The 16,180-nt window shown below is 43.1% G+C and overlaps 1 protein-coding gene across 1 annotated transcript in view; it reads right to left on the bottom strand.

The window, feature by feature from the left end:
- plxna4 (plexin A4) overlaps positions 1–16,180 on the bottom strand; it is a 208,559-nt gene that overhangs the window by 35,801 nt on the left and 156,578 nt on the right. The window contains exons 11-20 of the mRNA XM_069670686.1: positions 15,928–16,118; positions 11,239–11,390; positions 9,875–9,998; positions 7,109–7,245; positions 6,410–6,577; positions 5,349–5,442; positions 3,501–3,740; positions 3,248–3,394; positions 2,207–2,441; positions 1,419–1,561 (exon numbers count right to left, since the gene is read on the bottom strand). Of these exons, the coding sequence (XP_069526787.1) occupies positions 1,419–1,561; positions 2,207–2,441; positions 3,248–3,394; positions 3,501–3,740; positions 5,349–5,442; positions 6,410–6,577; positions 7,109–7,245; positions 9,875–9,998; positions 11,239–11,390; positions 15,928–16,118 (1,631 nt within the window). The remainder of the gene's footprint in view (positions 1–1,418; positions 1,562–2,206; positions 2,442–3,247; positions 3,395–3,500; positions 3,741–5,348; positions 5,443–6,409; positions 6,578–7,108; positions 7,246–9,874; positions 9,999–11,238; positions 11,391–15,927; positions 16,119–16,180) is intronic.

The following is a 16,180-nucleotide window of genomic DNA, read 5'->3' as shown; positions in this document are numbered from 1 at the left end:
GTGCACGTGTGATCTGAGTGTTTTTTATGCTCACACACTGTATGTATGAGCACAGGCACAGTTTAGTTTGTGCATCTGCTTCTGTCAACCCAAATTAACTGTGAGCGGGTTACAGACCAAACAAATAATCCGCAGCATACAGAAGACTCAAGTATTTAAGTTTGGCAGGTTGAGGAGAAAAAAACTACAATAACTGCTGAATTGTTTCCGTGAGGACCAAGAGGGAAGTGGGAAATATAACTGCAGAAGAAATCAGCAGAAAGTAAATTGGTGATTCCAGTGTTGTGAAAATAGAGAGACAGGAAGTGATTTTAACTGCCAGGAGGAATCCTTTGTAGTTGCAAGAAAAATAAAATGTCAAGAAGCGGGCGTCATTGTGCTGACACATGCCAGAGTACATTTTGATATCTATCCAAATGTTATTCTTATTTTAACTGAATGCCTGCTGGGTTTTTAAATGTTTCCTCAGCCTCGGTCGACATTTAGTCACCTGTGCTATTTTTAACTGTCCGCAGCGTGCAGTCAGAAACTTGACTTTCTCCGACACATCAATAACAATTAAGCAGCCATCAGCTGCCTAAGACAAGCCTGCTGCTTTTTTCATTAGGCTCCCATTCCATATTATACTCCTCATACAGTTGGACATTTATACCAATTAAAACCTAATTAATATAGCTTATTACTGGGAAATTCTCATCACGGATAGAGTGGCCAACCCCGAGGGCAGTGAAACGGGGGTCCATCATTCTCTTAATGGAACAAGACGACCTGCTCAATTACGGCTGTCTATCAATGTCACCACCGCGGATAAATGACTTGATTTTTTTCCCCTTACGCTGTTCTCCCTCTGATTGACTTTTAATTTGTTTTTGAGGTGGCGAGAGAAAACGGCGCAGCGTCTCACAGCGTTGGGAGTTATTAATGAGAGCGCGCTCCTGATTTGAGGGCTGCCTTGTTTGTTTTTGAAAAAGTGCTGTTGTCGGCCGTCAAAAAGGCTTTTGTTTAGCAGACAGCAACACAAACAACATCGGCGTCAATTTCACCTACTGTGACCTGCCGCGTTGTTAATTTGTTTGCTCCTTTTGCTCTCTTTTCAAATAAGGCTAATTGCATTGTGATTGTTATTTGATAGAGTCTGAAGAACAGGTAGAAACACTAGTGTCATTGGCACTTCTCAACTAGTTGGACACTAAATTAACTGGGAAATTGGTTTTAACTTCACATACCTGGAGCTATCTTCTACTTATCAACACATCTGATGGAATATCTACATGGGGGAAATGCTTAAATATTTGCCCTCAAGCCTCAATAATATAACTACCAATTTAATAAGCGCTGTTTTAGCCAATAGCAGAACCTTCTTTGAGTAAGTGGGACAATCCATATATTATACACTTTGAATATCAGTTTAACCATACCTCCAGATCTCTGAGTACAGGATGTTCCTCGATGCCTGGGAAGAGGACCCTCATGGTGTAGGTCCTGTAGTCCAAGAAGGGGATTCCTGCTCCGTCCAGATCACTGGTCAGTTCATGGATGTCTGTCTGGAGCTCTGCGAAGGCTGAGAGATAGAGCACACACACATCAGTTATAATGATAGCTAAAGTGGCAGCAGATACTTAAAACATCCTCACTCATTAAGCTCACCCTGCAAATGCCCTTTAGTCCTCGCATACTTGATAAGCTTCACTCAACATGTAGATTCCAAATTCAACTTTTAGTGCAAGGGCCAGTTCGCCGATTTTCAACTTCAGTGCTATCATGCTATTATGGGGAGCTAATGCTATTATGGTAGGAAAAAAATGCAGTATCGCTCTGTGGCTCTGGAGGACGCTATCCGCTTCTCCAATGGGCCCTGGAAAACCTCCGGCAGACTACGTAAAACATGTCATCGGGCGGAGGCCAGGGAGCTCGCTAAACTACAATGCACGCTGGGTGTTGTAAGAATGTAGAATGGGCAAAACCACAAGCTGTTTGTACAACTTTCTCCACAGCTATGGCACCAATTTCAAATATTATTGCTTCTATCGATTACAGAGAACACCAGCTTTGACTGACAGTGGGTTTTCCAGGGGTGAACTGCTCCTTTAAGGGAGTTGCAAATAGAAAATGCCAGAAGATAGATAAACAAAGTATATGAATGATTCAAAAAGTGTAAAACATATCTGAGGTAGAAGGTAAGTTAAACTGAAAATTAACCCCTTACCCTCTTTGCACTCCAGAGCCACACGTGACTCCAGGTTGTCCATCTGCATCTGCAGCCTCTTCAACGTCAGGTCGCTCTCACGAGACTTGCGCTTGTAGGCGATGAGCACCACCACGATGACGAGGATGAGCAGCGCGCCGGCCGCAGTGATGCTGATGATGGCCGTGCTGCTCAGCGGGCTGTCGGACGTGATGTGGACCACACCTGGGGAGAACTCGATGCCACCCACACGTGCCTAAAGAACAAAGTGGCAGATTATAATTACTGCATGCATATACTGAACATGAACAGTTTAGTTCCTTGAGAGGTTTTCATAGAAGGGGCCAGATGTTAGAAACTTGTGTGGATACTTTACACATGAGACAAGTGGTTCAGCTAACCAGAGCTATAATCAGTGAAGTGCTACAGTTCAGCAATAACACTTAGAAAAGGTTTAACAATTTGATCCTTGAGGATGAGAAATAACTGGCAATCAAACTCACAAGGAAGTGTGGCGTTCTTTGAGACATAAAAGATCACAATGTTTATGAAGTGTAGCGTAACATTGCCTCTCTGAAGCACTTTTAAAGCCTTTCTGGGTTTAAAATCAAGGTCAGATCTCAGACAGACATATTGATTTGCATTTTAAATATGTACACAGTTCTGTTTATTGTGCCTATACTAACTGCGTTACAGTAATGTATCCGTCTCTTCCCTGCTGCTGGGTTCAGGTGGTAACATCAGGAAGCGTTTTGTCCAAAGTGGTCCCGTTTATAACCACAAATGGAATCTTTATTGAGTTTGCAGGGGCCCTAATCCCTCTTATTGAAGGCTTATTTGTTTGTCTTTCGTCTGCTTGTGGGCAGTAGCAGGAACCGCACGACTCATTGGATTAGACCTGTAGTCTGTCTCGAAGTGGACAAGAAGCTGGAAAGAAAGCAACACGAGGAATGCCCCGTCCGTCTGTCAAACTGTCAATCGAGTTGTCTGACTTCTCCTCTGCAGCCTGCCAGCCTGCCTGTCTGCGCATCTGTGTATCTTTCTTGTCTTTGTGTCACTCACCAGGACCTTGTGTCGACCCGTCAGGTTGGGCGACTCACAGAGCAGCTGGGTTTCCGACACGGTTAACATGCACGGTTTCTCGCCAATCAGCACCGAGTAGTTCAGCTTTCCGTTTAAACTATTTGTTGGCGGGAGGAAGTTCCGCCCCTGCAGGAGAGAATTAATGCATGATTAGAGATTTTAAAGGAAGGGTTAAGAGTTAAGACGGAGCTGTCTGTGTCTTTACATTAATGACAAAAGGACTAATTAATACCTTCAGTATAATGGGTGATCCAGGTTTAAGCTCCAGCACTCCAGACACACTGAGCGGCTCAAACTCCGGATTAGGGTAGTAGATAAAGTTGGTGGTGTTGAGCGCCATCAGAGCCTGCACATCGTCCAGTTTGAAGCCAAACTCGTCGGGTTTTTCCGGCACTTCCTGATGCCTGGCCAGGCTGATGGACAGCTCTGGGGCCTGGCACAGCATGGACGTAGGGCTGAGCACCTGGCACAACTGGCGAAGGACAGAAACAAGACTTCACTTCAAGCAAAGAAATCCCTTAAACAGTTAGCGTGCATCTTTTATGTTGCAGGTTTAGATTTCACTGGGCAATATCTGGAGACTTAATTCAACCTTGGAAGTCCTCTATTTCAAAAAGTGTTGGGAGTATTTTTCCTCAAAGAAAGCCACCAAATGAGGTGTAGTTAGAGAGCGTGAGCGGTCTCACCACAATCAGGCTTTGATGTGTGAAGATTCAGGAGTGATAACTAGGTCCTACCCTCCCTTCATTACCCTACAGAAAGACCCCCAACCCTCTCATCACTTCTTCATTCTCTGTCCTGTTATTCTTCTCTGTGATCTTTTCTTCTCTGTAACACTTTCTCTATACTACTTTCTTGCTCAATTACAGTGTCTCTCACACCTTTTTTTTTCAGTGTCTCACTCTTGTTTTTTTGGTTCTCTGCCTGGGCCCCGGTCGTTCATTTGACATGTTGTGTGATATAACGTCTTCCTTCCTGCCTTAAATTATTCCTATAAGCACGTTTTATAAACAGCTTGTCCGATATGTCACTGTCACGCCGCACGCCCTTCAATATCCCTCAGACATCTTCATTTCTCTCGGTCTGTCAGGGCATTGAAAAATCAGCCTCATTCACAGACATTCTCGTCTCATTCACAGACATTTCACATTTCCACGGTAACCTCTGCCATGCAGCCACTCAAACGATTGCCTGTCACTCTAATTGGCTCCTTCAACATCAAGCTTGGTAAATCCTGCAAGGTCTCCAGGACATCGCTGACATGTACGGTTCACTGCTGCAGAAAGGTACCTGCAAAAACAACCTGCCTCTTTGTGCAGAAATGTTGCTTGAGGATGCATTCAATGTTTATTTTTGTTTAGTGCAAATCTGAATTTAGATGTGGGGAAGTTAGTGCACAATGATTCTTCAAAGTAGAAGCCACTTGTGCAGCAGCTTGAGACACAATTCCCTGCAGAGGCATATGTGAAAACAGATGTTAAACATAGTGCAAGGTTATGCTCAACCGGACCGCAAAGATAGCATTACAGCCTTTTGTTACCCCCTCTTCACACAATCAGATCACAGAGACCCTTGTGTGGCTTTATCTACCCTCCCCTGGGTAAAAGGGTGAATACAGGGTAGAAGAATTTGATAAGGGTCGGTCCCTGTGGTTTTAAGTTCGGTGTCAAAACTTCCTCATTGTTACAAAGGTGTGGAGAGGAGTTACATCATTCTCTATCAAGTCGACTGCAACCTGTTGATTTTCACGAAGCCCTCTTAGTGTTGTCTACTTTTTTCTTGACCTATTTACCTAAAAGTGGCACCGAGGCATTGAGTCATGCTCTGCAAAAGGGAAAATTACCCTGACATTCACTATGAATGAGTTCCTTTGCAACACTTAGTGAAATATCTGTACCACTACCAGTGTTTCTGACTTAATTTCCTTAATGTTGACCCCTGCACCGAAACAAAAACATACAATACAATAACCTTTCAAACACTGAAATCACACATATACAGTATTCCTTCTCCTCACCTACATTTTTACAAAAATGAACCACAAGGAAGCTGCTTCAATCATCCACATTCGATCACTTACATTGAGAGTCTCAAAGCTGTTATATTTGGCTCTGATGAGCGGGGTCTGAATGATGTCCAGGTTAGTTCCCGTCACTGTCACTGGGGTATGTCCACTGTGAGAGAGACAGACAGCAGATTGACAAAAGGATAGTGTGCGTTGACATATGAGACAAATGACTTATTGGGGATGATATCGATGATTGGACATAAGCTAAGGCTGCTGGTGCAAACCAACGACTGTGTATATAGATGGACGACACGTCTCCATCTGCTCTCATTGTATGAAATTTAAGCCAAAATAGCCCCCGCGATCATTTTGAGCCAGAGCTGCACAGTAGAGATAGGCGGGTGGAGCCGTAGCAACTTCTGCTAACCAAAAAACACACTCAACTTACCGAGAAAAAAAAAACGTCCAATACCCGCACGTCGCCGTATTTAACAGCAGAACAGCTTCTTGTGTTGGTCTGAATCAGACGTTCACAGATATGTAAACTTCAATGACTGTAGTGATTGTTTTAGTTACGTCTCCTCTCACCGTTCCTCCTCTACTCTGCTAATCAGGAACAGATCGGCTGCAGGAGCCGTATTTGTCATCAGAGCTGTCAATCATCCTTTTTACAGCATCGAATTACTAATTAAAACTAAACTTGTCAGAAAAATGAACACTTGGACATAAATCAGCATGATAAGAACTAACTATAATGACAGAAACCATGTTTGAGAAAAATGTATCTGGCATGTATTTTGATTTTATTGTGTGACTCATGTCCCGTCTGTTAACATGGAGGAGGCGGGCTTTATGACCTATACTGCAGCCAGTCAGCAGGGGGCGATGGAGAAGATTTGACTTCACTTTTAGGGAGCTGTCATGTCGTCCATCTTTTTATACGGCCTATGATGCTAACTTGATGTCGTAGATGTTATATTATGCTCTTGTATATGGTTAAAACTTCATTTTTGTTTTGATATTTTATGCTTTATTACAGAACCATTCAAAGGATGCAAAGCATCCATCAGCATCAATTCCTATGAGCTGTATGTTAGCTTTTGTCAACTGAATAATGTGCTCTTGTACCATACCTGTATATGCTCCACTCAGGCTCGATCTTGGTGATGGTGGGATCTTCCACATACTCGAAACGCAGGTCCTTCTGGAGGTGAGCCCTGTCTATGCTCACAGACACGGACACGTTTCCATAGCCGTGCAGGGAGGCATGAGTTCTGCATGTGAGCCACTGGCCTCCCCTCCTACAGAGATGATAAATAACTAGTTATATTACTTTGTCATAGACAGAAGAGTTACCCAGTATAGATTTTTATCTAACAATATATTAGATTGTTTGGACAATCAGATGTAATCTCGCTAGTTGTTTGTCAATGTTGGTGCAGACAACTAAATGATTCAAAAACCAATATCCATGTAATATCTATCAGTTGAATGGTTTTCTTAAGTGGACATGGATGGATGGTTTATTGACTGAACTTGGTATTGTGCATTAATCAGTGTAAAGTGATGGATTACAATGATATTGCGTCTTCTCTCAATAATCTTAACTGCAGGAAACTACCTTTTCTAACTCATTAAAACATAAGATTACACTTCATTACACTTCATAATGATATAAACTATACACCATCTCTTGTTTACCACATTTTATTCACTGCTAGGGCCCATAACTATTGGCTTAAAAAAAGGGATCTTAAAGATGGGAACTAAATTGGTTGATTCTGTTGTTTGACCAACTCTGGCTTTGATTGACTGGCCTGTTCTCCACTAACCTCAGATAAGTGCATGGCTGGTCCTTAAACATGATCGACACGTTGCTCCCTGCGTCAAGGTGGCTGCCGGTGATGTTGACAATAGTCCCCCCAGAGACCGGCCCTCTGCTGGGCTTGAGGTTAATTATCCGTGGGATCTGGAGAAAGGGCAGAGGTTAAAAGGTTAACAGTATTCAGAGCATGAGGCAAAATTATGGTTGGTGGTGGTGGGGCTGAGAGTATGAGCGTAGTACTGGTGCAGGGCAGCGGTGGCAATGACAGAGCAGAGAGAGACAGCCTGGAAATCTTGCAGCTTAAATAGACGCCAAATTGGGAGGAAGTGTTTGTCAGGTGATTGCGGAGAGTGATGCATGTCAAGTGTGCAGCTCGAGTTGCCTGCCTGAACTAGCTCGCAGGCGTTGCTGCAGAAATCCAAAGTGAGAAGGTAAGTGTTTACAGGCTGTGTTTACATTGTTAATTCAACAAATAAATACATATAACATGTTGTGAGTTGGATTAAATATTTACATGTTTTATATTATACAGCTACATTATAATGGTCTACTCGTCTTATTATAAGAAGTCTCTATGTTCTATTGAACCATTTAAATGTCATTTTTATAGGGCCAGTCATAAATCCTTGTTCTAACTAAACAGCCTTTATAGCTCAGGAAAACATAACTTAAGTCAGCGTTTCAGGCATATATAACTTGTTCTTATATAACAAGACAATCAATTTGTTAATAAGCTGTGGAATCTAAAACGTTCACTTAGGCCCCGGTCAGACAGAGTGCATTGTGCAGGCTGTAAAATGCGAGGAGCACCGCACTGCCTTTTCTGTTGAATCATAGTTGTCATTTACCGAACCGTTATATTTTAAACTGACAGAAGGCCCGCCTCTCCATTCATCCGATTGCACAATGAGAAAAAACACAGAGGACGTTGGGCGCTTTTCTGCTTTGAGTTTAAGGTTTTTTTTTAAGAGTGGAAAAACGCTCAGCGCTCAGCGCTCAGCAACGTAAAAGCTGCGGGCAAAAAGCGTCCCTCTCATTGAAAACAGCTACAAAAAAGCCGCCCCCCCGCTGCTAAAACACGTTGTCTGATCGGGTACTTAGTGTGCAATCAGTCAGCTAAAAACTGTTCACCTTCTTCCACCACTTGCATACACGATACTGAGGTGGAATTTTCATATTAAAGTGACACAGCAGCAGCTGCTGCAGACCACTGGATGCTCCTCCAGTTCATTTGGCCTTCTGCTAATCTCATCTTCAGCCTGCTGTGTGATGTGACATCTAGACCTGACATCATATAATCCTGCACAGAGACCCAATCGAGGAATAAACCCCCGGCCAGCACACATTAACGGCCCGCAGTAAAAATGATATCACAGCATAAAACAAGTACATAATGGCACCAACTGCAAAATATATATCAGCGTGCGCGAGTGAGTGTGACTGATGCTGATTAAATATGTGCAGAGTGTTAAGTGTTTGTTTTTATGTGTGCAAGTTTTTATAAGCATCAGTGTTTCCTTCTCGTTCTGAGCTCATTAGTGACTGGCAGTATGCTCTCGCTGTTGATACACACATGAGGAAGACCCCGCACCATGTAGGATCACAGCCAAATATACAGGGGAACCAACATGTACAGAGAGTATTAACACAGTAGGTGAGAACATGGGCTAACAACTAGCAAGGTGCTAACATGCAGAGGGTGACATATGCAGCACGGAGGGAAAATAGTGTATGTGATGAATTCATTAGCAGGAGTCTTTTGAACCTGAAATAGTCGGACGAAATCCAACGCTTCTGAGAATTAATAACGAGTCTCTTGCTTTATGATTGTAAAGGAATCGAGTAAATGCTTGGAAATTCTTGTGTGAGGAACTTTCTGCTTGTGTTGATTTTGGCGCCCCCTGTGGACAAAGCTGTGCTTTATCTCTTTGCTGATTTTGTCCTGTCCATGCTTAAGTGGTGGTTTTCAACACAAATAGTCATCCTGCTTTCTTTAACAGTCATATGTATCACTCACTTTAAATTTTTGCCCTGGAAAATGTAATCAAAGGCAGCGTGCAGTTAATCGCTTCGTCTGACACCTACCCCCCCGCCAACAGGTTCAGGCATAAAAAATAACTATATAGAAATAATCAGTCTTGTCGCAGTCTGGTTGGCTTTTGTAGGTCATATAGAGTGATCAGAATACATTTCAGTCTGTTTCAAAACCAGCGAAAAACTCCTCACAGGAGCTTTAAAGTGATAATCTCGAAGATCTCAGCTTTGTTCTCTTTGGCGGCACCTATGGCGATAAACGGTACTCTTCCCAGATATCCAGACAGTGTCGCATGTGTGACATCCACGGTTGGCTCCAGTTGTAACTCTTGATTTTCCTTGCTGACGGTCGCTTTGCCTTCATCTAAGCGTCGAGTTTGTTTCTTTTTTCTTTGGATCTTCACTTATTTTTGAAGTTGTATCTGTAGTCATCGATCTTTTCTTTGTTTGTTCAGCCATAGTAGATTACTGTTTACTTGCAACACTTGCAGAGACCGGAAAAGCAGCCACTTAACTCCGCCTACCCTCTCTGGCAGACGAACCACTGCTGGCTGATGGAAAACGTGTCACTAACTGGGCGCCGCTTGTGATTTTTTTTCTGCAAATGTCACCAGTCCATAATAATACTATATAATGCAAAGGCTTTCTTCAGTGGGCCATAGGCTCAATCACCATTGTGTTACCTCATTCAGTGATCACTTTAATACAACATGATCACATTTTAAAAGTGTAGTCTTACCACAAAATAGTAGTACTTGGTGGACTTTGCCATGAATTCTGGCCTGCAGTCTCCAACTCCGACGCAGACCTGCACGTTCCCAGTGTACTGGCTCTTCTCTGCTTTACCCATCTCACACACAATCCTGTAAACACACAAAGGCATAATTGTGGAATATGTGAGAAACAAATGCCTAATCAAAGTTATTAAACACTTTCTATAGGAAAACGATACAAGACAGTCTTAGCCTTACTAGAATATGCAGAGCAGATTGCTAAAAAAGAGGCCTAAAGCTATTTTAAAACTTCAATAAAATAATGTATTTTTTGGCAACGGCTCTACCTCCCGCGCACTGCCAACTTGCGGGAGAATAAGGGAAAAGTCTCTATCCTTTTACATATGACCTCAAATACAGCTACCTCCTCTGCTGGGTCAGCGTTTGCTTAGAAAGTGCTGGCACACAACTTACTTTCTTAGCAGGAAAAGCGCTGGGTCTGTTGATAAGGCAACTTTAAACTAGTTTAAAATAATTTGATAGACGGCACCTGTAAGGGACCAAAGCTTTGGATTAAACTCAAATGTCAACTGAATGTAACCTTCTGAACTTTCTAAAGTGATTAAAGAGGCGTGTGTGTGTGTGCTTGCGTGCGCTACTATGAAATATGAAGGCCTGAGTTTTTATCTGCTGCCCACAGCACAACGCATGCAAGTCTCTTTTACTCTCGCTGCATCGCTGTGACTTGAAGTTAAATCAAACTCTAATTTCTTCTGGTCTGGGGATTAGGCCAACTTAGCATTCATTTACCGGCCATGTCATAGTCTATTTCCCTCTCACACTCTAACTCCCCTTTTCTCTTGGTGCCTTGCAGATACAGGCACACTCGCGCACACACACACACACACCCTGGGGTGAGTTCTCTGACTCATGATCACTTGGTCATGCTGACTTGTTATGGCTCTTTCATGAGGGTAACACAGGTAACATAGTGTTGTATCTGTGTGCGACTTGCTCCCTGGAGGGCATGAAGGGTTCAGCTGTGGTCAAAGTGCTTCAAAAAGAGTTTGGAAAGAGAAAGGAGAGCTGGAATTTATGCTGAATTCATGATTTAGCTCTGCGGCTGCTGCTGCTAGTAAAATATATTTTGACTTCCTCTTATGGTTCCAGTGCAGCTGGAAATGAATATATGAGTAGCTATTCAGAACATATCGGTTGACAAAAAGGTGAAGTACTGTACAGCAAAGATCATTACAGCCTGTTTTTATGAATATATGTGTTATAAGCAGCCCAATATGAGATTTGGTGCTCTGCAGGAATGTAAATTGAGACTATGTGAGGACATATTCATTATCCAGTGTGCTAGTGTTCAGTGTAAACTGTGACTTACTGTTCTGCAGGGATGTAGCCCTCACGTATGGGGGTGCAGTCCACTTCAGCCACCTTCACGTTACCCTGAATCTCTCTGAAGTCCAGTCCCAGGTTTTCACCACGGATAGTCACAAGGGTGCCGCCCTCCCTGGGACCCCGGAGAGGGGTGATCTGTTGGGAACAAAACAAGACTAGGTCAAAATCTAGTATGTGGCTGACCGCATCAGGTCACTGTACGCTTTTGTTGGCAATGTGTTATGAGGACTGTCCTTATGAGGCCGATGAAAACGTGTCTGAAAGCAGGTGCGTGCTGCAGACGCAGGTGAGGACAGCGGACGAGCAGCCCCGTCTACTCCCCGAACAAAGTATCCAGAGCAGTATAGACAGAGAGTCGCGTCAGTGGAGGACCAATATGCACCATTGCGATGTCGCAACTCTCTCTCTCTGCGGCTCTGAATGTACCGTCATTCACTCACTGACTCACTCACTCACTCGGTTACTCAGTCAGTCACATACAGACCAGTGTGTAGGGCTGACCCTGGCGGTCGGCCCAAAAAAAAGAAAAGTAGCATTAATGATTTAGAAAATCTAAATTTTGTTAGTTTTCCTAAAGAAGCTTTACATATTTACACAGAGGATTCTGCTGAAAACATAATATGTTATCGGGCAGGTGAACATAAGAGGTAGTTAATTTAAAGTGAATTTATCCCTCTTTGGTCTTTTGTGTCTCCTTGTTTCACTGATTTAAAGAGTGGGTATTATGCTGTTTCACATTGTAAGACGTATATATAATGTTACAATGTTGGATGTTCAGACTAAACGTGGGTGAAGTTTCAAATCTGTAGGTAAAAGTATGTTGGAGTAATCCCCAGGCTTCTCAGACACAGTTTTTTCTACACGCTGCACTTGGCAACGTCACAAAGCAGGCTTCAGAGAGCTGGCAAATCAGAAGAAAGTGGGCTTGTAGGGGCGGGGTTTCTTAAAGGGACAGCGCTGACTGAGTCGCTTCAGGCAGAGGCTGTATGAGGGCCTGCACAGAGCACCAGTGTGAGAAACCTGAGTTTTTTAACTGTAAATTATGCTAAGCTACTTCACAGGTATCACAGAGTGAAATATGAAGCTTGAAATTAGCATGATACTCCCCTTTAATGTCTATTTTTTTTTCTTCAGTCAAAAAATACAGTATTTCATAATGTAAACAAATCTCGTTTTTAGCTTTAGAGGCTATTATTTTAAGTTACAACTTTATTTGCAGTCAGGCTACAGTAATCCGGCATCTGAGAGTTGTGATTCCTACATCTGTATGGGGAAAGAAGCCCAAAGCAAAACCAATAAAGGCAGCTCCTTCAAAAAGGACATACAGGTGAAGAATGATAGCTATAAATCTATTTCATGAATATATTTATAATTACTCTATTTTCCTATATTTTATAGGGTTTTCTGCTCACGTGTTATCTTACTCTGAAAAATTAATCATGTTGCTGAAGGTTGGGAGGAAGGGGAGGGACGGCTGCAGAAAAGAGACAATAAACGACACAAGAGCAGCACCGGTGACAGCTCAGGGGTCAAGACTCCGGGGTCAAGGGATTGTCATTTCTCAATCCTGTATTCAGTGAAAACCACAACAATACATAACATAAGATTAACTTAAAAGTTGGCATTGGGTGACATCTTTGCAGTAATCACAGTGTCCTTTGATTTATCAGCAGCATCTCTCGTTGTTGATGAGGCAGTTCCAACATCCATCAGCACTTTACTCACACAATTACTTTCTGGCCTGCGCGGATGTGTGTGTGAGTGTGCGTGTGTAGACATCATCGAGCCCGCCTAGCTCGATGGATGTTAGAGACGGACACAGAACAGTCTGTCTCTGTCGAACAGAAGTCCTCCATGCTGCATTCTGCAGTCCCGGCTTTAACGGTGCTGTGTCACCATCTGACTGAAAAATAGTGATCCTGAAGATTTTCACTGAGATGCCTTTTGTTCCTATCCTCGGGTTATAGCTGGCAGCGTGACCCCCTGGGGTGTTCACAGGTGGCGTGCTGAGCGAGTGTGCATGTGGATTTTTATCTCATGGCTCGAAGCTCTCACTTGCTGCACTGTGATAATCCTTATGTTCCAACAACATGTGCATCAAATAATCGTAATTTCATTATTTTCAAAGAAGCGAACCAAAGCTAATTGAACTAGCTGGGCTTGAAAGGAACGAGCCAATCAAATGACGGAGGCGAGCTCAAGCCAGGTCATGCACGACACAAGTCCTGTGGCTGCCATGTGGGAGATATTGTTGTTGTATGGTTCAATGTCTCTGATTAATATGACTCCCTGCTGATATCTTAATGGAAAAAAAGAGCCTTCTGGGAACAAAGCTACAATACATGCAATTAAAAAGATTGCACACAATGCATTGTGGCGCTCCATTTATCGGCAAATATGGATTGAAAGACCTAAAGAGAAGTAGTGACGAAGAGGAAGAAGCTAAGGAATAAAAGAGGGAGAGAGAGAGGGGGAGAGAGACGCAATGAGGCGTTGATTAGATTTGTGACTTTGACAAGATAATTGACGGTTGGGTAGAGGCAAACGCTTAATCACTTCTCTCTCTCTCTCTCTCTCCCTTTCTCTTTCCATCTTGCTATGCGAGTCTCTCCCTCTCATATTGTTGATGGGAGATGTCATTATAATGAAGCGTATTAGAATGCATTAGGGCCCCGGTCGTCTTGGAAAAGTCCTCACTCCTCACCCGCTGACAGTTTTTATGGGGGACGTGAGAAGGCTGCAATATGTCCCTGCTGCAGCCTCAGGGTTGTGAGAAGAAATACAGGGCACATCTCCAGGAATAAATCCACGGCTCGGGGTGAAGACAAACACTGGAGTGGAAGGATGATTGAGTGCACTTTGCTGATCTATACTCTTTAATAACTACAACTATGGACAAAATTTCATTCAAGTTACTAAAAAAAGTCCGCCTTACTTTCTAAAGATTTCAGACTCTCTCTCCTGTCTGACCGTACACCTTATTGTATTTAGAAAAATAAGGTGAACATTCTGCTGCAGAGTCATGGTGCATTCAAGGTTGCAAGAAACAATAGGTTTAGGCCGCTCCTTTCAGTAAACCAAGGTCTGCCTCTTATCTGTATTCTGCTCTATGTAGGATGATGCAGAGAGAGAGGGGAAGCAGAGGGCAGAGAAAGGATCACCGTCCACGCCTGTATCCCTCTTACCTCTCTCTGTCCAAACCCATCACTCCCCGGGACGCCAAAGGGGATTCCCCCTTCTGTCTCCTTTATCCACGCTTTGCTTCCTCCCTTCATTTCTAGTCAGTCACCATCTGCTCCTAACTCTCCTCCTCGGGAACAGGATGCAGAGAGGACCTTCCATCATATCCATCATGGTGAAAAGGGGGAGGGGGTAAGGGTCTCCTTTCCTGCACCGTCAACCCATCCGTCACTACCTCTCTTTTATGTAGACTAAATCCATCCTCCTCTCCCTTCACATGGGCATTATTCCATCCGTCTTTTCTGTGTATCCTTGTATCCTTCATCCTGTGACCCGTATCCCTTCTGCTACTTCCTCTCTTATATGTCTGACAAAGGTCAAGTCTATTTGCCATTTACATGCTGTCGCTGGCTTTCAGAAACACACAGGGTTAAGTGTTTACGGTGGTTGGTATCTGTGTAGAGATGACTGATAACTAGCAAGAGTGAGGATGATTTATCTAAGTCTTAGATGGACTACTCATTTATTTGTATTATTTTATTGAGAGAAGTAAATTAAATCTGTTCCTATTCACATATTTCTAGTTAAAACAATATCATCTATAACCTATTAGCTACCTCTAGACAGAAGCTAGCATTAGCATTTAACCACTTCCAAGCTAACAGACATTATAGAGTTAATGACACATTTAATAGTACTACACAAAACGATAGGAAAGGCAGGAATTCTTAGGGATAATGTTAGCTAGCTAACGTTATCCCTAGCTAGGAATTCCTGCCTTTCCTAGCTAGCAAATGGTTGCTAGCTAACGTTATCCCTAGGCATTCCTTCCTTTCCTATTTTAATCGAATGCTAATGTTAGCTTTGTCTAAGGTGTCAGTAGCTAAGAAGTCATACAATTTTGTTTTAACCTGAAATATAACCCAAGTTTCCCCTTACCACTAGCACTTTACCAAATTACCGTTAGCTAAGAATTAATGCCTTTCCTATCCTACCGTTTCATGGAAGTGGTTGAATGCTAACATTAGCTGCTGTCTAACGGTCACTAATGGTTAAAGATATATTTTGTTTTAACTTAAAATATGGTCATGTCCCTCTATCAATTGGCTTTCACAGTTGCTAATCACTGGAGAAGCAGTTAAATGCATTATATCAGCTTTTTAGCTTCCTACCCTGAGCGTGACGTCAGAGGAAAATGGCCGCCCTATAAATTGTGAATTACAGTTCAGAGAAACACATTTTCAATATGGTTGTGATTCTCATATATTATTATCGCACAAAGGTTTGATGAGATGAGAGGTGTAACCGCACTGTAAAAATAGCTCGGGTTGACTCACAGCCTCTGCCATTATGTTGAAATGATGCGCTAACAACACCGTCTCAGAGGTGATGAGTATAAGTACATCAACGCACTGTGATTAAATGTGTGTTTGCATCACTGTTAGCTCATGTAGAGCTCATGTGAAGAGTGTTTACTGCATGCATGTCTCACCTGTGTGATCCGTGGGTGGGTGCACTTGCTGTTGATGCCGTTGTGCTCCAGCCACTGGTTCTCGGGGTGGGGGCAGTGTTGCTTGAGGGTGCAGCGGTTCTCTCCTTTACACCAAACACATCCAAACAGGGGGTCCGCCTTCAGACACAAACCACAGCTTCCGCGCTGGGCGTCGCACTTGTACAGATGGACTGTGAAAGGGGCGAGAAACAGGGAGGAGGAGGGAAGAAGGTAACGCAAATGAACATCCTTT

This window comes from Semicossyphus pulcher, unplaced genomic scaffold (assembly GCF_022749685.1).
Source record: "Semicossyphus pulcher isolate SPU_LCO1_2020_fin unplaced genomic scaffold, fSemPul1.0.p SCAF_20, whole genome shotgun sequence".
Lineage (NCBI taxonomy): Eukaryota > Metazoa > Chordata > Actinopteri > Labriformes > Labridae > Semicossyphus > Semicossyphus pulcher.
This window is presented reverse-complemented; position numbering and strand designations above follow the sequence as displayed.